We start from the raw sequence: 22877 nt of genomic DNA on the forward strand, positions 1-22877 counted from the left end.
GACAGAGCTTCCATTTATCTTCCCTTCCCCTTTCCTAAGGCCAAATCTACAGTACTTTCACAGACATGTAGCTAAAATCATTGCCTATGGCTCTGTTTGAACCCTACTAATTTCCCTACTAATACAATGTCTGTTGCTTCCTAATACATGGGAAGAAAATATGTATCTGATCTTTCGTCTTGCTGAGAGAAATACAATGTTATGTGGGCAATTTTGGAAATGAAAAACAGCCAAGAGGAAACCGCCTTGTGCCTTGTTTTTTCCTCCAATGTCAACTGACCATTCAGTTACTTTTCATGTAAGAAAATGCCAGGGAAACATAAAGCCTCTGCTTTATGTAAAGATTGGTTGTAATACAACATGTTCACTTTAAACAATTACTCAGAACAGGAAACTCACCCCAAAGGATTCACCAATTGAAACCAATATTCTGTAGAAACAAGGTAGAAAAAAAGCACTTAATCTTTTTTCTATGAAATGAATTTTGAGACCACACACAAGTCATAGCACATAAATGCTACCATATTAATATAAAGCAATTTATGTAGTATTCTCGTTATGCTACTATATAGATACTATTCATATCTATCTTACTAATTCCCAATCTCATCACAGGACCCACTTTTTGAATAGAGAAAAGGCAAGAAGGATATATTCTAGAAAGTAGTTGCACTCTTTAAGCATTCATCATGCCAAAGTCAAAAGCCCATCTAGAAATTATTCAAACATGCAGCTTTGATGTGATACTTTCCCTTGACAAATTAAGCTGGCTTTGATGTTTGCCTCCCTTTTTGGAAATTCATAAAGCTTGTTAATAATACAGTTAAAATGAGGCTGAGCCTTATTTGATCCAACAGATTTTAGGTATCACAGAGTGAATCATGATGAACAGAGTGAACGTACCTTGAAGTATTTTTTCAGCTTGAGGTGGAACACAAATGCACCCTTCTCCCCATGTCAAAGCACATTCTAACTATTATTTTAGCACCTGAGAAACACCTTCTCTGATAATAAATCTAAAATGATAATTCCGAATACCCAAAATCATGTGCCTGAGGCATATCCTTTAGAAATGACTGTATCTGAAAGGCTTTTTCCCTCCCAATAATAATCAGAAAAATGCACGGAAACTCTGTGAAACATAGGCTTCTCATTCATGTTTCACCACCCATGCTCACACTACATAGCTACGTGCACGGGTCCAATTTATGCTGCCTTGCTTTTCTGAAAGCAAGTAAGGAAGAATGGTGGAGCTACAGCCATTCACTAATATATAAAGTAAGCAAATGGCCTGATTACAAATGGCTTCCTGACATCCACTTGCAGCAGCAGAAGTTCCTTGCAGTACCTAAGTCTCCCTTCTCACCTCTATGGACATAACTGAGTGGACAAACTGGGGCTAAGCTCACAGGGGCAGAACCGATGGCCAACTGAAAGTACGCAGTTTCTAGGAAGGGCTCAGGCCTTTCTGTACATGCAGAATATCTGTACAGAAGTCCGACTGCATAAAGAATCTGTGAGAGCAAGTTTTCTTTGGGGGTGGGGGGGGGGACAGGTTGTACAAAACAACTTTTTATACCTAGTCAAATAAAAATTTCCTATAATGAAAGAATGACAGAAGGTGATTATTAAAACTGAAAAATATCCATCTAGTTTAGGTTGGTGTTTGATTTAGTTGCTTAAAGAAATAGTTTACTAACCTTGTTCTGGGTGTCATTTTTGTGGGTGACAACAGCCCTTCAGAAAATTTGCTGGGATTCTTCAAAGGTGAGATATAGATGTTATTTCCAGCAGAAACACGTAAAGGAGAATTAGAAAACTTATAAGGGCTCTGTAGAATTGGAGGAATGGGTGATAATGTTGGAGGCTGGAAGATGAAATTTTAATTTAGTGCTATGGAGATTTCTCAGTTTTTATTAAGAAATATTCATTAAGGGATAGATATGTGGTTACTTACCCTGTTGGAAGCATATTGCAAAATATTAGTTTTCAATCTTTGCATAAATACCAAGTTGTAGAAGACTATAATGGAATCATATTGTCCTTCCCTGATCAAGACACACTTGAAAGTCTAGATGGGATTGATGAGAAAATTAGACATAAACCATTTATAATAATAACATTTCCCAGTGGCCATATCAGTCTGTGATGTCTCTCTTGCATTTAATTTGTCCAGGAAAATTCTTATGCTCTCCTCCCTCTCCTGCCTTCTAAACAATGTTAGCTTCCTTAATTTAAGAATGATCTATTCAGAAAATATTTGTACCTGAATGAATTAAAAATATAATGAATAACTAATGTTCAGTGGATTCTACCCTGTCCTGAACAATCATTTTCAAATGCTTCAGACGTGGTACACTGAAGAAAATGTGAGGGAATTATTTTTAATTGGCATCTCATGCTAAGATATGACATACCTATTAATGTTGGCATTATGCACAGAGGTATAAACAATATTCTTAAATCATGTACACATTTGGAATTTTGAGGATATGTTGTGGGCACTCTCGCAAAATGGCTAGTCTGGCAGGCATTGCTGATTGCTAACAGAAAGGCAAATTGATGAGGTTTTTTCCTGCCACAACCTCTAGAGGGTGCTGAGCGTAATGTCCATAAATACTGATGCCCAGAAGCTCCAGGTTGCCTACTATTGTTGCAAAGATACTCGAGATAAAATGAGTGCTTTAATACAAATAATGCTAAAATGTTTCCCATACCTCTTGATTTGCATTGTTGAGTTCCTTATATGCTGTCACAATAGTTTTAAACCTGAGATCAATGTTCTTCACCTTACATATGCCATACATGGAACACATCATAATCTGTTTAAAAGCAAAGAGGGGCCATCACAACTGGTCAATGCATTAAAGAAAGCTCACCCTAGGCCTTTCACGAATGGAAAAAGCTTTGGGACCTTAGCTACTAGACCACTGATTTAATTTTTTTAAAATACGTAATTTTTATTAAAACAATCAAAACAACTTAAAGATAACAAGATAATGAAAGTGTAAGAAACAACAATAAAACTATGTAATATTAAATAATATTACATTTTAATAAAAAACAAATCCTTTAAACATTGTACTCCAAAATATCTGAGGCACCAGCCTGAGAAAGGCTCATGTAGATATTTAACAGCATGAGAAATAGATGTGGAACACCAATCAGATGCCAGGCTTAGAAATGAAACTGAATCCTTTACTAACATCTTCCTGAAATTTCCACTCCAAAATAAGGATACCAGCTTTCAGTGATAAATATTCCAGAAGGAATATAATGGAATCATACTCTCTCTATCCCTCTTCGTTGTTGTCACTCTATCAGAACACATCAAGACAATTTTGGTAGAAAACCTGGGACTGAGATTATATTTAAATAATCAATTCCCTCCAATAGCATCTGCTTCAAATTACCTTGGCCAGAGAAGAAATATTTTAAATAAGCTTATAATTATTGGAATGATCTGGGTCCAAAGAGGAGTTACAAAGGACAACAGTTAAGTGGACAGTGGACACTTAGGACAGGGGCAATGCCCGTACTCATGGATGTAAGAACAGATATTCACCCAAACATAGCCAGACGCACTTTTAATATTATCAAGTATTACTTGTACAGTGGCATCCGAGTTGGACAGTATGCAAGCAGTTTTATCAACAAAATTATTAATTTTATAGCCATGGCCAATTGCTGAGAGTTCTCTTTTGATTTTCCTAGAAAGTACATTGACCCAAAGGTGGTTGGAAAGCAATCTTTTCTTTGCCAGTATCACCAGTCCAGAGAAGGCTTTCAAAAGCTCTAAGCTGTGTACTTGCCTATCACCAAGCTTCTGATATGGCATATTTTATTTATTTATGCGCCACCGCCCTGCTTTAACTATTCACAGACCTTGAAAACACTGAAGGGCATAGTGTAAAATCCCCATTGTTATACCATGGAAAAATCTAAATAAAAAGGGTAAAATAGTAAATAAGCCCATCCAGTCAGATACATTACCTGGTCTAAGTGTCTGTCTTTCATCAGTTCATATTCATTTTGCAGTGTATGATGAAAAAGGGTCCATATCAAATGTTCAAGTCCAGGATGGTCAGACAGAAGACGCAAACATAAGTTATTTAATCGCCGATAAGCCAAGGAATACACTGGAGGGGAGATTTGTTTACAGATTAAAAACAAGGTCAAGCAATTATTTATTTTTATATTTATACATGCAGAGAGAGACAATGTAATGTAATGTAATAGAATATATTTACATATATTTAAGAGTTTACTCCAGGGATGTAACAAGGTGTTATTTTAACCACAGCAAAAGGTATATTAGCCTGTACGAAGTCAGCATATTTAGTGAGAGACAGCCATTTTTGAGAACTGTATAAAAACTCAGCTTCTCTGATGACTCTGCTGTGCGTTCAACAGAACTGTTTTTTTAGTAATATGGAATCATTGCTTGAATTTGTAGAAATATAACAGGAATTATTAACATATAAGTTTGACATTGTTATTTTAATATGGTAAACTCTATAAGAAAACTCTGTGACTCATATGTCATAGGCAAGTAATCCCTGAAGATATAAGCAAATGTGTTAAAATACGTAAGAAATATTTAGATCAAGATAGCTTACACAATGCTATAACTAAAATATACTTCAGGACTATTTTTAAACTGCGATAAAGTTAGTGGTAAATGGAGGTAATGTATCAACCTTGGTCCAAAACGTTCCTTAAGCATTTGCTCAGTCTTCACTCCTTCCCCCCTTAATTCTGTGCCACTCCAGCTGATCAGGGCACAGAGGGCTGGAGCAAGAAATGACTTCGTATGCAGTTGACACATTTGCCCTCTCACCTGCTGCCTTTATTATTTGCTCTAGATTCTAAAACAGAGCTAATGTTTGAAAAATAGCATTTAAAATCTACCCACCTTTTTTATAGAAATATGACAAAGAAATAGATTTGTATGGTTTTTGAGGCTGATTTAACCCTGCAGCCTGTGACTCTGGAGAAGAATACACAAAAGCAGAAGAAACTTTTTTCTTAGGAGACTTTGTGGGAGAGAGATACCTAAAAACAAACATACAGACGCACAAAATAAAAAAGAGTAACTAGGTTAATGATTTTCTAGACCACAAGCGTAATTTTCAAAATGACTGACTACAAGATGGGCTAGATCCTTCCCCATTAACTGCATTCCAACCCAACTCTCAGTGATTGTTGCTAGTAAGACACAGCTCACATCTCTAGATAAAATGGGCAGAGTAGGAGACAAAGCATCATACTTAAACCTGGATCTATTTGTTTTTTTTTACTGCTGCACCTTTCCTGTTTGCTGTTTTAACATACTTACATTTTAATTCAAGTGTTTTAAATTTGCATTCACTGTAAACTTCCTTGGATACCATTATGTCTCAAAGGTAGTAGCATAAATAATAAAATAGCAGGAAGTATCACTGTTCAAACACACAGAAGGGTGGTCAAGGCTGTCCCAAAGTACAAGATATGGAATCATGGATTTAAATTACAGGCAACCTGCATCTATAGGAGGGGGCCAGACTGACAAAAGCAGCACTGCATTGTCACAAAGCCTGCTCCCCACTTTTCTGTGTTAGTGTTGATAGTAACTTCTGATAACATCAGCATGACAGTGGGACAGCCTATCTATAGAAGTTGTGGGCTCTCCATCTCTGGAGGTTTTTAAGAAAAGGCTAGACAGGATGGTTTAATTGGTTTCCCTGTCCATTGCTGAGGGTGGACGAGATCATCTTTGTGGTCCCTCCTAAGTCTACTATTCTACATTTCTGTGAATGGAGATCAAGGGGCCAACACCCCGTGGTATACCAGAAAGTGGCATTTCCACCTAAATCAAAGTTGTGGGGAAACAAGTGGGAAATAGCATCTAAAATCCTGAAGAATTATTTGAAGTCAAGGTAGTAGCTTTGACATAGATCAGTCAGTAATGGGATTCTGCATCCTATCAAGTTCATATGAATTTGAGTACAGTCTTACTTACAAATCTGCAGCACTGTGATTATGCTGAAGAGGCTGAGTAAAATAGTTGGCAGGTTCGGGCTCATCAGTCTGCCCCTCTCGCTCTTTTGACTGCTTTATAAGTTCAAATAATGGTGAATTCTAAAAGACCCAAAACAATAATTACATTTCTTACGTAAATTCTTCTTACTCATAACATAGTAGCCTATATTAGAACTGCTAGTCTGTGGATATTCAGAATGATAGCTAACTTTCATACAGATTTGTTCCAAACATTTCTTAATACAGGTTTTAACAGCAGGGAATTCAGCAACCACAATACTTACATATGAAGTATATAGGCAATAGAAAGCCGCATGTTTGTTTAAATAATTGAACAAGTAAATCATAAAATATGAAATATCTAAAGAAATCAATTAGATATAGTAAGCATACACAAATTCACATAAGTTTCATACTGTTGTTTTATTTTAATTTCCTATTTGGTCTTACAAAGAAGCCTGATTTCCACATCGGTAAGGACATGTACAGTATAAATGTGCTATACTGAGTCCCAATAAAGTTCAATAATGTAAGATTACAATATTAGAAGGGTAAGTCTTCTAAATCCTGCACTACCAGTTCTGGATGCCAATGAAAAATGTGTCAACACTGCAGAGAACAACAGCAGCACTCCAGTCCTGAAATTTCCTAGCGGTCTCCTATTCAACTACTAAGCAGGCGTGATTCAACAGCGTACTTAACTTATTTAAACCTGTAATGAACAGAAGGCTGTGTAAAGGCTACTGGCCAAGAAATATGTAGTAAAACAACAAACATTACAATGAAATGGGAAAAAATAGTAAATTCCCAAATGACATACATCAGCATAAGGATGTTGCCCAACATTATTGAAAAGGCAAGCTGGGTAAGTTCATATGCACATGTGATACAAACCTTTTTACAAAATGTTGGTAAGAACTGAGCACAGTGGTGAGGAAATATTCTCCAACAGATGGGAAGGAACCAGAACCAGAGGAGAAATGGAGTGAAACAAGCTGGAGGTTCATTGCATGCGGCACTTGTCTATGCTCAATTATCAACTTTTTAATTAAAAAAAAAATCCAAGTAGCTGTTACTTTTTCTAGATTAAGTTATGCTGCTAAGGAGGTGTCCAACACTAATTTTTTCTTTTGGAAATTTTGCAAATAATTCATTCCTGTTGTAAGTAGCAAATATAAGAGATTACATGGAGTGTGAAATGATTATACTAAAGTACTTAAAACATGTTTGCTCTGGCCACAAATTGGTTTATAGTGCAACCAATTTACACTATTCTTTCCAACTTCGTACACAAAAATATATTTACTGTATATTAAGTAATTGTGGAAGTTTCTTTATGCTAGACAGGTCAACTTTTGTGATAACTGACTAGTTGAACAATCAAAATTACCAAAACAGTAGTAGAACATGACACACACACAACCTCTCCAGAAATGCTGTAGTACTAGTTTTCAAGGGAAGCAAACTGGCCTTGTATTGACTCTTTGCCTAGAAATTCTCATATATCTAACTAAACAGTAAAAAGCGGCACCCATGTAAAATAGTATCTATACAAAGGTATTGCTTTTCTGGGGGAAAAATCGTTCTACTATTACCTAAAGACAAGTGTGAATTAATTTTTATTATTAAGACAATTCATTTATGCATTGTTTTCAGCATTTCCTCAGAAGTTTTTAAAGATAATAGCATGTTTATAGAAAACATGCCATATCAGTTCTTCTAAATAAGATACAGCACAATTCCACCACTCAGTGCTGTTTGGCTAGTTTTCAGAAATGGATTTTAAAGCAGTACATACATACATCTTTACAGTATTTATGATCAAAGATCAAGCCAAATTTGCAAAACACAGTTAAACTCCTAACAACAGCTCATCCCATTCAAGATACGTTGAATAAGCTGCTGTTGTGTTCATATAAATTCACTTGATCTGCCCAGGTAATCCAGCAGCATATGGCTGAATGTTAAAGGAGTGTTACTAAGCACATCCACACCCTCCACTTAGGACTTTGTACCTTCTTTCACTTGTATCTAGGGAAAATGTCACATTTGTACATAAACAGAAATCTATTAAATTGTGTCCCAGAGTTTTAAAGTGGCACTTCAGCATCCTAGCTTTAGCTATATATTATATATGTGTAAGAAATTAAGGTGAGATATTCAGAAATTAAGGCTCTCACGAAGTAAAGACTGGTTTCAAAGTAGTTCAATTCTAAAGCCTATTTCAATCAATAAGGAAGTGCCAGCTCATAAAATATAGCAGAGTTTATTGCCAAAAGAAAAAAAAAAGTTTTGAAAAGTCCACAAGAACACACCAGCAGGGAAAAAATATCCTTATTTATAGGCTCTCTCCCTGACGTCTTCTGGAAGTAACCCCCAAGCAGCATTTAAAGGGCAAAAAGTATCATGCCTAACACAGCATTCTAACAATTTAAGATGATCAAACAATACATTAACTTTTTAAAAACATTAATAAGTTAGTATTTGAACATCTATACCTTTATATGCTTGAAAAAAATTAGCAGGGCTCCACAAATATGTGACTGCCATACAGCCCAGCTTTGTGCTTGTCATCTAGCATACGGGAAGAGCTTAGGAGGGAGGTGGGGTCCTATCTAAACCTTGTAAGGTAACAACAGAAATCTTTCATTTTTACTCGTTATTCAGATACTTTTGACTCTTCGTGATCTAGTGAACATCATTTCAGCAAAATTTCTGGTCAGTATCTGCTTGTTTGAGTTCCTACCAACTCTATCCACTATGTCTTTAATCAGCCTCTTTTTTTATATTGTCTTCCTTTTTTTCAGGCATCAGGGTTTTCTCCAATAACTCTTGCCTTCTTGGTCCAGTGGTTAAGGCAACGGGCCAGAAACTGGGAGACTGGGAGTTCTAGTCTCGCCTTAGGCATGAAAGCCGGCTGGGTGACCTTGGGCCAGTCACTCCCTCTCAGGGTTGTTGTGGGGAAAATAGGAGGAGGAAGGAGTATTAGGTATGTTTGCCTCCTTGAGTTATTTATAACAATAATAAAGGCAGGATATAAAATAAATAAATTATGGAACCAAAACATAATTAAGCAGCAAACTGGTTGTACTTCATCTGGAATTTGTTCTTCTTGAAGTCCAAGTTCCTCTCAGCAATTTTCTCCAACACCTCAATTCAAAGGCATCAATTTTTCTTCATTCAGCTTTTCTGATGATCAGCTTTCAGAGCCATATGTTACAATTTGGAACACTATGGCCTTAACAATACGTACCTTTGCTGTCTATCTGATATCTCTGCAATAATACTTTGTTTAGATCTGTCCTCTTTTTCTCAAGTACTAGACATTTATGTCATAGCTACAGTCACCATTCCTGAGTCTAGCAAGTAAAAATCCATTACTACTTCAATTAATTCTCTGCCCATTTGCAGTGGGCTGGCATTGCCTGTTGATATAATCTTAAGGGTTTTTTAATCTTGAGCAGCACACCAGCTTTTGCATTTCACCTTCAATACGAGATACTTTAAAACTTCCTTACTTCCAGCCGTTTAGTAGTACTAGACAACCCTGTGACTTGTTGGGTCATCCTTTGAGAGAAAGGATATAACCAGCATGAACATTAAATTTTAGGCTGACCATATTTTTTTACCCCAATGCTGGACACTCCCATGATCACCTAAGAAAAGTATGTATCATAAATAGAAAAAAAATTGTAGTGACAAACAAACTTCAGTAATAAGTCAGTATTTATTTACCTAAACAGATAATCAGAATGACCACTGGTGGGAAAAAAGCAGTGCAGATGGGAGAGACTTCTGTCTTCCTGCCAGCTTCCCCTCTGACTTTGCTTATGGGAAGCTGGGAGGGAGTGTCGGAAATCACAATCACGTGACCACAGGGAAGCTGCAACAGCCACAACTTTGCAAATAAAACTGGTTTGAACATTGTGGAAATTTCAATTCTACAGGAGTAATGGGTCCTGGATTTTTTATGCATTCTTTAAAAGTTAGCAGATTTTAGGTACCTTGATTCAAATATTGTTGTGGTATAATGCACCATTTGTGCTAACATGAGGGAACAAACAGATAAACAGATAAACACAATTAGTGTTTTAGCAGTATATAGATTATCTGTCATGTTCATCGTTCCAATGTACTGTATACATCGTAACGTTTCGCATGTCACTTTTCTGATCCGTGTCTCACGTTTGCTGGGAGGAGATTTTCAGCCGTGCCAGGCTGTAATCTCCTTACTGTAACTGAGGAATGTATGTTTGGGTTATTGCATGTGTTCAAGGTTACTTTCTCAGGCCGATGTGTGACGGTTGCCAACACCTGGGAGGGGGTGGTTGCTAAGTGGGAGCTAGGGCGGGATCGGGTTTGAAGCGAGGGTTTTTTAGTTTGTATTTGGCGCGCTTTTGCTCATTCTCAGCTTTCTTTGTATTTGCACACTATTCTTTCAATAAACCAGTTTTCCTTAAGCAGCTGTTTGTGAGACTGAGTTTGTCAGAATAGGCAACCCTTACATAAAGCTGAGAATCTCAAAAACTTATTCCACTAGCCCCTATCCAGATTCGTCTGTGAAGGGGAGCGCTAGCGATGAACGAACCGAGATTGCAAGAGATGGAGAGCGAGGCATCGAGCAAAGGGGGACCGGACACCACGGTGGTGAGAGCGGAGAAGGTACCCTGCAGCGATGCTCCGGAGGGTTGGGCAGAACCCAACCCCAACCCGAAGGAGGAGGGACGTCAAAAAGCCCCAGAAACGACCAGTACTTCGGCCGGTGACTACCTCACTTGGGACAAGGACTCGGTCACTGGGGCGACTCAAGCCTCCTGGAAGCGGCGGTACTCGCTGTCACCTAATGTGGTCAGAAAAGAGGCGCCTGAGGGTCACCCACCCCTGACCGTATAAAGGTGTTGAAGGCAAAATTAGACTCGGTCGAATCCATGCTGAAAAAAATGTCAATGGGCTGGGGTTCGCCTGAAAGAGGAAGGGAAAGGTCCCACCGCAGGCATTCCACCCCACCGTCACCCCTACCATCCCCCAGAGGGAGAAGCAGGGCCCGGCGTCGAGGAGAGGAGAGGGGCCCGATGGTGACAATTTCGAGGTCCCCTCCGGTGGAGAGGCGCTCGCTAAGGGCCGTGCAAAGGGCTGAGCGACCAGAAGCGGCAAGACCCCCACCCTTCACGGTAAAGTTCGATGGGGACCCTACCAAATTGTCCTTCTTCATAACTAATGCTAAGAGTTATATGGAGGATTGGGAACAGGGGTTCCGGTCAGAGTGGGGCAAGATAAACGCCATTGCCACCAAGCTCAAGGGGAGGGCGGCTGATTGGTATGTACAGCTGTGCCAATCGGATGCTCCGGAGTTAGAAGACTTTGAGGAGTTCCTGTGGGCATTAAGGCAACATTTTGAAGACCCGCTAGCTCAGGAAAGAGCGAAGCGGGCATTAAAGGGACTGTACCAAGGGTCACGATCCGTGGCGGATTATGCACTGGAATTTAAAGCACTGGCTGGGAAAGTGGAGAATTGGTCCCAATCCACGTTGGTGGAGATGTTCAAGGATGGACTGGAAACTGAGGTTCTGAAGTGGTCCCTGGGGTGAGAGGACCCAAAAACCCTGTATGACTGGATTCAGCTGGCGGGCAGCGCTGAGCATGCCCTAGAGACGTTTGCCCACCGAAGATCGGCGAGGTATGGGAGATTCAGTAAAGGGTCCCGCACCCCGGCTCCTCCAGGGAGATCCAGCCAACAGAACTGGGAGGAAGAGAAGGAGCGACGCTATGCGCAAGGCCAGTGTCTGTGGTGCGGAAAGGAGGGGCACCAAGCAGTGGCGTGCCCGAAGGGAAAGACCAAGGACCGGCCGGGAAAGTCGTCTGGAAAATCTCCTTCTCTACCAAGAAAGATGAAGGCGGCGCTGGCGGAGGCCGAACCTGAAGAAGTCCCTTTCTTTGGGGATGAGGAGGAGGCTGTTCTTAATCAACCGCCGGGAAACGCCAGCCACCTGCTTTAAAGGGCGCCGCTGGGCAGGTGGAAGAGGAAGGGCGCGATCATGCTTCGGTGAGTGGAAACTTCCCTACACTGACACTGAAGGTGAAATTGGGGTCCCGCATTCGAACGGTGGAATTGTGGGCAATGATTGATTCGGGGTGTTCTAGGTGTTTAATGCACCCTGACGTGGTGACTGCGTTAGAGTTACCCACGTTCCCTTTGAAACGTCCTATGATCTTCACGCAATTGGATGGATCTACAGCAGGAGGGTCGCCTGCGACTCTTTCCACAGGGTTGGTGGCGTTGCAGATGGGCAGCCACTGGGAGAAACTGCCTTTTGTGGTGGCGCCTGTGGGGGGTCCGTTTGTCATTTTGGGAATGCCTTGGTTTGTCCAACAAACCCCCCATATAAATTGGGTGCACAGAACTGTGACATTTGCAAATGGGTTCTACAAAGCCCCTGAGGAGGATGATACGGACGACAGCACAGTGGGGAGGGCGGCAGCGGCAACTCCGCATTTCCTCAACAGTCCGCTAGACGGGCTACCGGTACAATACCAGGATTTTGCAGATGTGTTTGGTGAAAAGGAGGCTGATCGGCTGCCGCCGCACCAAAAAACTGACTGTGCCATAGAGTTTATTCCTGATGTGAAACTACCGAAGCCAAAAATCTATGCTATGACCCAAAAGGAGCTGGCAACGCTACGGGAGTTTGTTGACAAAAATCTAGCTAGAGGTTTCATTGAACCGGCCAGCTCCCCAGTAGGGGCTCCTGTGCTCTTTAGACCAAAGAAGAATGGAACTTTGAGATTCTGTACAGATTTCCGTAGATTGAACGCAGTATCAATATTAAATAAATATCCATTACCGTTAATCAAAGACATGTTAGCACATCTGGCGAGGGGGAAAATATTCTCCAAGTTAGACCTGAGAGAGGCATATTTCCGCATTTGCATTCGGGAGGGGGATGAGTGGAAAACTGCGTTCAATTGCCCTCTGGGGTCTTTCCAGTATAAAGTATTACCTTTTGGGTTGGCGGGAGCGCCAGGGGTCTTTATGCAATTAATCAATGAGATCTTGCATGACCATTTATTCAAGGGGGTCTTGGTGTATTTGGATGATGTGTTAATCTATATTGAAACCATGGAGGAACATATAGAACTGGTCAGACAAATGCTCAGCAAGCTGAGAAAGGCTGAACTGTATGCTAAATTGTCCAAATGTGCTTTTCATAAATCTCAAATTGACTATTTAGGCTATAGAATTTCAGACAAGGGTATTGAAATGGATCCAGCTAAGATTGAAGCCATTCTGGCATGGGAGCCGCCACGCACGCGTAGGCAGCTCCAAAGTTCCCTCGGATTCGCGAACTACTATCGGCAGTTCATCGAGGGGTTCGCGGAGATAGCGTTGCCCCTCACTGAGTTACTCAAAACAAAAGGGCAGGGGGACACACGGAGGGCAAAGAATCCGGGGGCGTTGCTAAAATGGACGCCTGCATGCCAGGTGGCCTTTGAGAAGCTCAAACAGCTATTCACGGCTGAACCTATTCTACAGCATCCCAATCCTAACAAACCATTTGTGGTGCAACTGGATGCCTCTGATTTCTCCATTGGAGCGCTCTTGCTACAAGCAGATGAGTCCGGATGTTTGAAGCCTTGTGCTTACCTATCCCTCAAGTTCTCTGAAACAGAAAGGCGGTGGCATGTTTGGGAGAAAGAGGCTTTTGCTGTTAAAGCTGCTTTAGACACTTGGCGCCACTTGTTGGAGGGGGCTACCCATCCTTTCGAGGTTTGGACTGATCACAAGAACCTCGAAGCGCTCAGTGCACCTCGTAAGCTCAACCCAAAGCAAATCAGATGGGCTCAATTCCTCAGCCGTTTTGATTTCAAATTAAAATTTATTCCGGGAAGGAAAAACTTTCTGGCTGATGCACTTTCCCGCAGACCCCAAGATTCCAGCACTGTGCCTGATGTAGTAGGCACACTGTGGACGGAGCCAGACTCGCACACAGCAAACCGACGCTTCACTTTCACCCCGTCCAGGACGCTTGCCAATCCCCTCAGACTTGCAACAACAGTTTCTTTCCCAATTGAAATCTGACACTTGGTTGCAAGCAAATTTACACAATGTTATTTTTGACCGCGATTTCGCTTGGAAGCACGATCGTCTCTATGTGCCTGATGCTTTGCGCAAAGACATTTTGCTCCGTTCCCATGATGACAAACTGGCTGGGCATTTTGGGTTTGTGAAAACACTCCATTTGGTGAGACGCCAATTCTGGTGGCCAACACTAAGGCGTGATGTTAAAGACTATGTTGCATCCTGCCCTGTGTGCGCTGGCTCAAAACAGAAGGTTGGTAAGCCCCAAGGGTTGCTCCAACCAGTGGCCAGTCCCTCTCACCCCTGGGAGGAGATCTCTATGGATTTTATTGTGGATTTACCTCCAAGCCAGAGAAAGACTGTAATTTGGGTTGTCAAAGACTTTTTCTCAAAACAAGCCCATTTCATTCCATGCGCTTCCATTCCCTCAGCACAGCAACTAGCCCGCCTCTTCTTTGTACACGTGTACAGGCTCCATGGGAGCCCCTCCCGTTTGGTGACTGACAGAGGCACACAATTTACATCCCAATTTTGGCGGGCTTTTATGAAATTGGTGGGCACTAAACAAGTGCTGTCCACTGCGTCGCATCCTGAGACTGACGGATCTACAGAGGCGCTTAATTCCACACTGGAGCAATATTTGCGTGCTTTTGTTAACTATCAGCAAGATAATTGGGTCGATCTACTGCCCTTTGCTGAAGTCGCCTACAACAATGCAGTGCATCAGAGCACTGGGCAGGTGCCGTTTCGTACTGTCTTTGGTCGGGATTTTGTGCCCATTCCTGAACTGCCGCAACCAACCTCTCCTCCTTCGTCCCCTGCAGACTGGGCAGCGCATCTGGGCGACTCCTGGCCTAAAATCCAACAAGCTCTTGCCGATGCCCAGGCTGGTTACAAACGCCATGCTGACACCAAACGCGCACCTCAGCCACCTTTCAAAGTTGGAGATAAGGTTTATCTCTCCACAAAGTTTATTAAATCTCCGCAACCCTCTAAGAAATTGGCACCCAAGTTCGTGGGCCCCTTCCCTATTGTGGCCCAAATTAATCCTGTTACTTTTAAGTTGGATTTGCCTCATAATCTTAAATGTTTGCATCCCGTTTTCCATTGCAGCTTGCTCAAACCTTTCCACCAATCGGATCGCTGGCACCCACAACCATCACCGCCTGCTCCCATTATGATTGATGGCCAGCAACACTTCGAAGTCCAGGAGATTCTTGATTCTCAACGCCTTCGTTCTACCCTGCAATACCTTGTCCGGTGGAAACATTTCCCTCATCCTGAGTGGGTTGCTGCCCGCAATGTTCACTCCCCTATTTTAGTGGCCCGTTTTCATGCTGCCTACCCTGCCAAGCCTGCTCCTTAGTTTAGTTTTCTTTAAGGGGGGCAGTATGTCATGTCCATCGTTCCAATGTACAACGTTTCGCATGTCACTTTTCTGATCCGTGTCTCACGTTTGCTGGGAGGAGATTTTCAGCCGTGCCAGGCTGTAATCTCCTTACTGTAACTGAGGAATGTATGTTTGAGTTATTGCATGTGTTCAAGATTACTTTCTCAGGCCGATGTGTGACGGTTGCCAACACCTGGGAGGGGGTGGTTGCTAAGTGGGAGCTAGGGCAGGATCGGGTTTGAAGCAAGGTTTTTTTAGTTTGTATTTGGCGCGCTTTTGCTCATTCTCAGCTTTCTTTGTATTTGCACACTATTCTTTCAATAAACCAGTTTTCCTTAAGCACCTGTTTGTGAGACTGAGTTTGTCAGAATAGGCAACCCTTACATTATCAGGCATATCTGAGGGTAAAACTGATTGTTACAGTAATTTTAATTCCAATTTGTATTTCTTTTTCCCTTGTGGGATTTTTCTTGTTAGCCTCATCTTCAGTGATGTCATGGATTTCAATCTAGAGATCTTCATGCATTTTATATACTAAATCTTCCCCCATTCTAGGACAAAGAATAGAAATTCCTGTCTCCCACTTGAGCACCCTTGCAAGCAAGAAGGTTGGAAGGGAAGTGTTACTCAGCATTTGCAGCACTTTGGCCAATGCAAGAAAATGGATGGAAAGTTCAGAAAGTTTATATTCTCCATATCACAAAGCAAGGAAATATCAGGGACAGGAACTGTGCTACTAAGTGTTCTCATACGGTGCACATTTCTGCCTCTGTCTGTGGTTTAATACAGGATAGGTTACTTGCTTTTAGTATTTAAAAAAAATGCACTTCTGCTGTGAAATATTGGAAGATAACGTAACCTGCAACAGGCATCACTAATGTTTACAGCATTTTCATAAAACAAATTACTATAGTTGTAAAAGATCATGGAGTGGAGAAACAGAAATACAAAATAATGCTGGTAATAAATAATTGAAAATCTAATACATGGAGGCACTATGAGACAATTTTATCTTTCAATTTAACCTATTGTAAGAATAAAAAAGAAACTATTAGTAGAAGTCTGACTTCTTTAGTGACAGTAACAAAAAGTAAATATATAATGAGAGAACTGTGGAAACCCAACCTACTTTATTTTAAAAACCAAACAAATACTATATACATTTTATATTTTGTATATAATTTAAAACGTGAGAATAAAAGAAATACTATCATCCTAAAAGTTAAATTTCAATGGGTATTCTACTGTTTGGAGAATAATGCAGTAGGAAATGAATAATAACACAAGTACCGTATAACTATCTCTTTGCCCTTTCTCAAACCAAACCTCCTGAGTTATCAACCTTTATTAATCCTTTCCTGTCACCAAGCTCCTTCATTTCCATTAATTTTTTTCATGCACCCCTTATTTAAACCTTCCTATTTAACTTAGTATTCTCCTCTGATGCCTTCCTTGCTCTACAGCATTTCTTTGTGTCAACTTCACTTTTTCTTCTTTTCTTACTTTTACGTACTAATCACCTTTGCTTGCCCACACCTCCAATGTTCTTGTTTTTGGCCTTGCCCCTTTTTGTACAATTCTGCATTTGTAAAAATTACATCACTAAACTTCGTACCAGTCTGGATAGTAAAAAATGGGCCACACAATATTCTTCTGCAACTGAATTCTTCAATGTCCGATACTGGTTCTGCAAAAACAATTTGTTAACTTCTGAAGTATACTAAAATTTAAGATCTCCTTTAAATCAAGCTTAATTGCTGGTGACTTCATGGACCTTTTCATATACTTTTTTTGGCCACAATATGAAAGTAATTTGTCACTGCCTTACAGCCATCATGTTCCTAGGCGGTCTTGGGAACAAAAGCACTAAAAAAATGAAGCCTGTTCACCATTCGAACCTTGAGTAAGTCGGACTGGTACTGCCACCTAATGAGACAAAGGTATACAGGAAAGGGTTAAGAGGGTGGTGAGGACATTCTCATTGTGGTTTACTGCTCCAAGAACAAGTTCTGTCTAGGTGCAACCTGTTATACATAATGCAAAGAGTTCTCAACCCTAACAAGAAGTTAGAATCTGTCTTCAATGTAACATGAGGAATCTGGAGAACAAAATCAGAACAAGATTTTTATAGTTTTAGTAATGCTTGACAAGCAAGTGTGTTCTTAAATAAAAAACACTGCATAGCCTCTTAAAATTGGATTCATCCAAACCCATAATGCAGCTTGTATAGTTTTGGCTGAGTATGTTGTATATAGCCAGTCACTGTAGCTATAAATCAGGGTTTCAGATTTAGCAAGTCATATGACCTCACCAACTGAGGTTTATTCAACAAATTAAGGCTTAGCACAATACGTAATACTCTCCTCCCATTCCTGTCTGGAAACTCTTGGGCTGCAAAGGCCTAGTACCTTTAGCACTAGGTACAAAAGTCTATCTGGCTGTAGTTGAGGTTCTGAATGTCTCAAGCTCTGTTCCTGAATCTGCAGTAAGAGAAAAAGATCTGTCCAGAGAAGCCACCAGAATGAATTCAAGTATGGAATTACTAAATCTTGTAAATCTAAATCATCCTTACTGACAAACCGAGACGTTAAAGGATTGTGACACTATTCAGTTTGAAGATGACCTGCCTGGATCTTCGATCATCTGGGGAGCCTCTACCTAATGAAACTGGGCAGGTAGCTACAAGCGAGGACCTTCTCAACTTCAAGGACCTGTTTGTGCAATACTTTTTCAAGGGAGGGACGCAACACTCAGCCATAAAACATGGTTTAGCACAGTGTATGCAAAATACATTTTATTTGGCAATGGCAAAAGAATGAGGTTACTATAACTAATAGGTTATTCAAAAAGCTTACTTGCTTCCTCCAAGGAGGATGCATAATATTGGCAGACAATCATGTTCTGAGAAGTGGCTTTATTTCCCATTTACATGTATTAGGAAAAGCTGCTTGGATGCTAGGACTAGGTTGCAGTGTTGTATTAAAGAGAATGACAAAACTGCACAATGAAGTAAAGTTTACAGGATGGTTCATTCCACTTTAAACTAGTACCTATCTATTTTTCAGCCTACCTCTAGTCCTTCTAAAGTTTAATCTATAGTAGATTAGCCCTACACCTACAGTGTACTCATGCTGAAGGAGGAGGAGGAGGAAGAGATAATGATGGAGAAAGCAGCTATAGAATTACCTTTACTTCCCAAAATAGACTGAATATTACTTCATCTCATGAAAGTGGCAAGCTTGCCCTTACAATAAGCTTTTTAAAAAGGTGTCTATATTAGGTTTACTACAGAAAAACACTTATGTTTAAGACTAATAGATTATTTCCAAATAATTGAAGTAAAGTTTAAGTATCAGTAAAATAAGTTCAGTCTAGTAGGCAAAGGTTTCAAAAATGTTAAGGAAGTCTTGATTATCACACTGAGTCATTTGCATACTTTCCAATATAAATACTTGTGGCTAAAACCTTTCCAACTAAAAAGCAGAATTGAAAACTGAAACCTGTAGCTCAGCCCCTTCTTCCTATGACGTTATCATATAAGCTGAGTAAGCACGGGCAGGGTTTTTTGCTTAATGTTCTCTGAAGACGGAAATACATATACTAGAGCAGGCATCTGAGGAGGGAGCTGAAATTGAGCAAGAAAGGACATGCTTTGGAATTTTATTCCACCATATATTTCCTGCAGCTCAACGACAAGACTGAAAACTGCAACACAGTGGTGAAACCTGGAAGTCTATTCCCCAAGGAGTTTCGAAGTTATTTAATTTAAGCTTACAAAGGATTTATTTGCAATAGTTTTTTCCAGTGAACGTAAAGGATCAATCTCTTCACCAGCATTTGAAGAAATTAAATTTTGGATTTCAATTAATTTGAAGGACGATGTTCCTTATTTATGAGATTTACTACTGTCTAGATTTGTGAACATGAATGACTACAGTTTTTGGAAGAAAGAAATGACGTACTGAGAAGTCGAAGTGACTGGCTGAGCTATGAAGTTTTCAAATAATGTGGACGCAAGTGAAGGGAAGGACTAGATTTATAAACCATCTGAGGACTTACTACAGCTATAACAAAGTAAAAGGTACAGATTTACTGAGGAATTTTGTAATCATAAATAAGTTGACATTATGATGGCAAACTCCAGTTGTACTATTCAAGACTCCTTTAAATATATTTTATATGGCTGTGTGTTTAGTATGGTATTTATCTTTGGTTTAATATCAAACTGTGTTGCTATTTACATTTTTACTTGCAAACTAAAAATCAGAAATGAAACTACAACTTACATGCTTAATTTAGCAATATCAGATCTCCTTTTTGTGTTTACATTACCATTCAGGATTTACTCGTTTGCATCAAAAGATTGGCCATTTGGAGATATACTATGCAAGATTTCTGTCACTCTGTTTTATACAAATATGTATGGAAGCATTTTGTTTTTGACCAGTATCAGCGTTGACCGTTTTTTGGCAATTGTATACCCATTTCGGTCAAAGACAATCCGCACAAAAAGAAATGCAAAGATAATCTGTATCCTAATTTGGATAATTGTGACAACAGGAAGTATACCAGCAAGCTTCTTTCAATCCACCAATGTTCATGTCAGTACTGAAGGATGGAGACATAATACATGTTTTGAACACTTTCCTGAAACAACTTGGAAAACCTATCTTTTAAGAATTACTATTTTCATTGAAACAGTAGGATTTTTTATTCCTCTTATACTGAATGTGACATGCTCTGCAATAGTTGTAAGGACATTAAATAAGCCAATTTCACTGACCAGGAATAAATTAAGTAAAAAAAAGGTTCTACGAATGATACTCGTTCATTTACTGATTTTCTGTTTCTGCTTTGTTCCATATAACATCACCCTAATACTTTATGCACTCATGAGAACACAAGCATGGATTAATTGTTCAGTCATTACTGCTGTTAGAGTTATGTATCCAATCACTCTGTGTATTGCTGTTTCAAACTGTTGTTTTGACCCTATAGTATATTATTTTATTTCAAGCAGTATTCAAAATTCAATAAAAATGAAAAAGACATCAACTAGAAGACCAAGATTTTCTGAAACTCAAATTTCTGATACTCAACATAGATTCCAAGCCTTGAAAGCAAGAGTATTTGACACTGAATCTACACTATAAATCGTGTTGAGAGAGCTAGAAAATAGGAACAGAATGTTTAAACTATAAATGTTTTTCTTTTTTCTACAGATATAAAAGGTTATATTGAATAAAATAGTTGTTAATTTTAAACTATTTTAATATGTAAGCCTTTGTTTCATGAAATTTATATTATCAAATCAGAAAAATGTCATTTCATCTGTGTAGATAAAAAAAATCTTTTTTTTATTATTCAATTAGGAAAAGGAGGTGTTATAATAAAGAGCCAATAGGTTTCCTTGCTATACTATAAAGTCATTTTCTTTTTTATGAAAAATGTGTTATCAATATCAATATTAAAATCATTGACAATTTAATATTTCATTTTATTATTTTATTCAAAGGTTGTTCACTGTTGAAAAGACTATGGAACTGTATAATAAACTTTACCATGTAAAAGTGAAGAGAATTAGTTTACAGTCATTATTTACCAAATTAAGCCTTGGTAAATCTTGTTTATTTGAATGGTAAACTATTAAAAACATATTTAAACTATCCCATGGAACCAAACAAGCTCTAAGTGAGACATTATTATCTCCAAAAAGTTTGATGATAGTTGAAAAAACTACTTTGAACAGGAAAACAATATCTGCACAGCCTTTAGATTTCCAGATACATTTTTCTGGAAGCATACTTGTGTTAGTTAACTGCAGCAAAAAAATGGAATTATCTTGTACCATGGAAGCATAAATGCTCCTTTGTAAGTAGTTAGCTTATATTTTTAAATGGTTTTAGCTAGTAATAATAAGGTATAATTAATATGCTAAATTCACAACATAATAAGACACTGTTTGTTTAGTTTTGGTATGAACCTAGCTATAGTGATATATAATTCATTTTGATTTATAAACTTCACAACTTAAGGTTTTTTTGTGTACCTGGCTAATTGTGGCTTATTGAGCAACCCATGGTTTAAAAAATGATATAATTCAATGTGTAAATTCTATTGTGAGATTCCAATGTTTTTTTCTTTTGGGTCTGTACTTTCTGTGTTTGTTCCCTTTAATTTTACTGTTTAGTTCTATTAATCTTTAAAAGGCAGCTGTGAGAGCTAAGATGGATTTTCGTATACTGTATCAGAGATAACGTATCTCTTAAATTGCAGAATTTCACTATGGAAACTATTGTATTGAGCAACCATTAATTGCTCAGCACCTCAGTAACATTTTACCAGAAAAATAAAGCCACTTAAACTTAAATTACTGTACAGACCAATAATCAGTTACTGATTTTGAAGGCTAAGTCCCATGCAGGAAATTTTACAATAATCAAGTCATGATCGAATTAATACTTGTACAGTAGCAATATGAAAGAAAGGAAAAAAAGTTGTATCAGGAATAAGTAAAATTGGCACGTAATTCTCAACTGGGAAAAGGCACTTCTGGCTACGATCAACATCAAAACATAGTAAATTACGAATATACTAATACCCTCATGCAAGAGCAAAATGTGCAAGAAGCCATCTTCACATAAAGCTATGATTAAGGCTGAGCAAACCATTCAAAGGAGATGTTCCCAACATGTGGAAACACATGCCCCTTTTCAAATAATTAAAGCAGCAATTTTATTTACAAGGCCCACACAATTCTTTTGGAAGCTGCTCCCAGTTGTCTCTGCAAGTATGTGCATGCAAAGCCACTTCTCGTTGTTTCAGTTACTGAAGTTAGGGGTACCTAGGAGCATTCAACCTTAAGAGCTGGCCTCCAGTAATCTGCCGTTTTAATTCCACATAACCCTCTGGGCCTCACATGAACCAAACACATTTCTTAGAAAATAAATGTAGCATGTGGCAGGAAGCCAGACTTTACTTTGAAATATTTCTAGTTGTGTGAATATGGAGTGGGGTAGAGTAATTATAGCAAACTACCTCAGGAAGGCTTTGGGTTGGTAATGAGCTAGGAGGAAGAGAAGGCTGATGAGAGCCCTTTACTACATTGCCCATTTTTGTCATTTTCTTTAATACAGCGCTGCAACCTAGTCCTAGCATCCAAGCTGTTTTTCCTACTACACGTAAATGAGAAATAAAACCACTTCTCATAACTTGATTGTCTGCCAATATTATGCATCTTCCTTGGAGGAAGGGATCCACCCTTGCAACTATTTGGGGAAGGTGCTCAAGACCCCGCCAAAATTCCAAGTGGGCTTATCTCCCAAAATGTTTAGAGATGCTTTGCTTCAAGATGTAAGATAAGAAAGCTCCACCAATGGATAATGCTAC

At 39.2% G+C, this 22877-nt stretch overlaps 3 protein-coding genes across 5 annotated transcripts in view; 2 read left to right on the forward strand and 1 right to left on the reverse strand.

Annotated features, from left to right (window-relative positions):
- LOC134507280 (RCC1 and BTB domain-containing protein 2-like) overlaps positions 1–22877 on the forward strand; it is a 124138-nt gene that overhangs the window by 59288 nt on the left and 41973 nt on the right. The window lies entirely within an intron of this gene.
- The window catches only part of RB1 (RB transcriptional corepressor 1), a 77677-nt gene that overhangs the window by 12191 nt on the left and 42609 nt on the right, over positions 1–22877 (reverse strand). For all 3 annotated transcript variants that reach the window (XM_063317796.1, XM_063317798.1, XM_063317797.1), the window contains exons 18-24: positions 6002–6120; positions 4916–5055; positions 3994–4139; positions 2718–2822; positions 1958–2071; positions 1701–1867; positions 400–430 (exon numbers count right to left, since the gene is read on the reverse strand). In XM_063317796.1, the coding sequence (XP_063173866.1) occupies positions 400–430; positions 1701–1867; positions 1958–2071; positions 2718–2822; positions 3994–4139; positions 4916–5055; positions 6002–6120 (822 nt within the window). The remainder of the gene's footprint in view (positions 1–399; positions 431–1700; positions 1868–1957; positions 2072–2717; positions 2823–3993; positions 4140–4915; positions 5056–6001; positions 6121–22877) is intronic.
- On the forward strand, positions 18764–20648 carry LPAR6 (lysophosphatidic acid receptor 6). The gene has a single exon (XM_063317795.1). It carries the CDS (start codon positions 19616–19618, stop codon positions 20639–20641), a length of 1026 nt encoding a protein of 341 aa, XP_063173865.1. The 5' UTR covers positions 18764–19615; the 3' UTR covers positions 20642–20648.

The sequence above is a fragment of the Candoia aspera genome, chromosome 1, assembly GCF_035149785.1.
Source record: "Candoia aspera isolate rCanAsp1 chromosome 1, rCanAsp1.hap2, whole genome shotgun sequence".
In the NCBI taxonomy this organism is placed as follows: Eukaryota; Metazoa; Chordata; class Lepidosauria; order Squamata; family Boidae; genus Candoia; species Candoia aspera.

What these genes read in the sequence shown, in the direction of transcription:
- LPAR6 (XM_063317795.1), top strand. Translation starts at nt 19,616, where the DNA reads ATGATGGCAAACTCCAGTTGTACTATTCAAGACTCCTTTAAATATATT.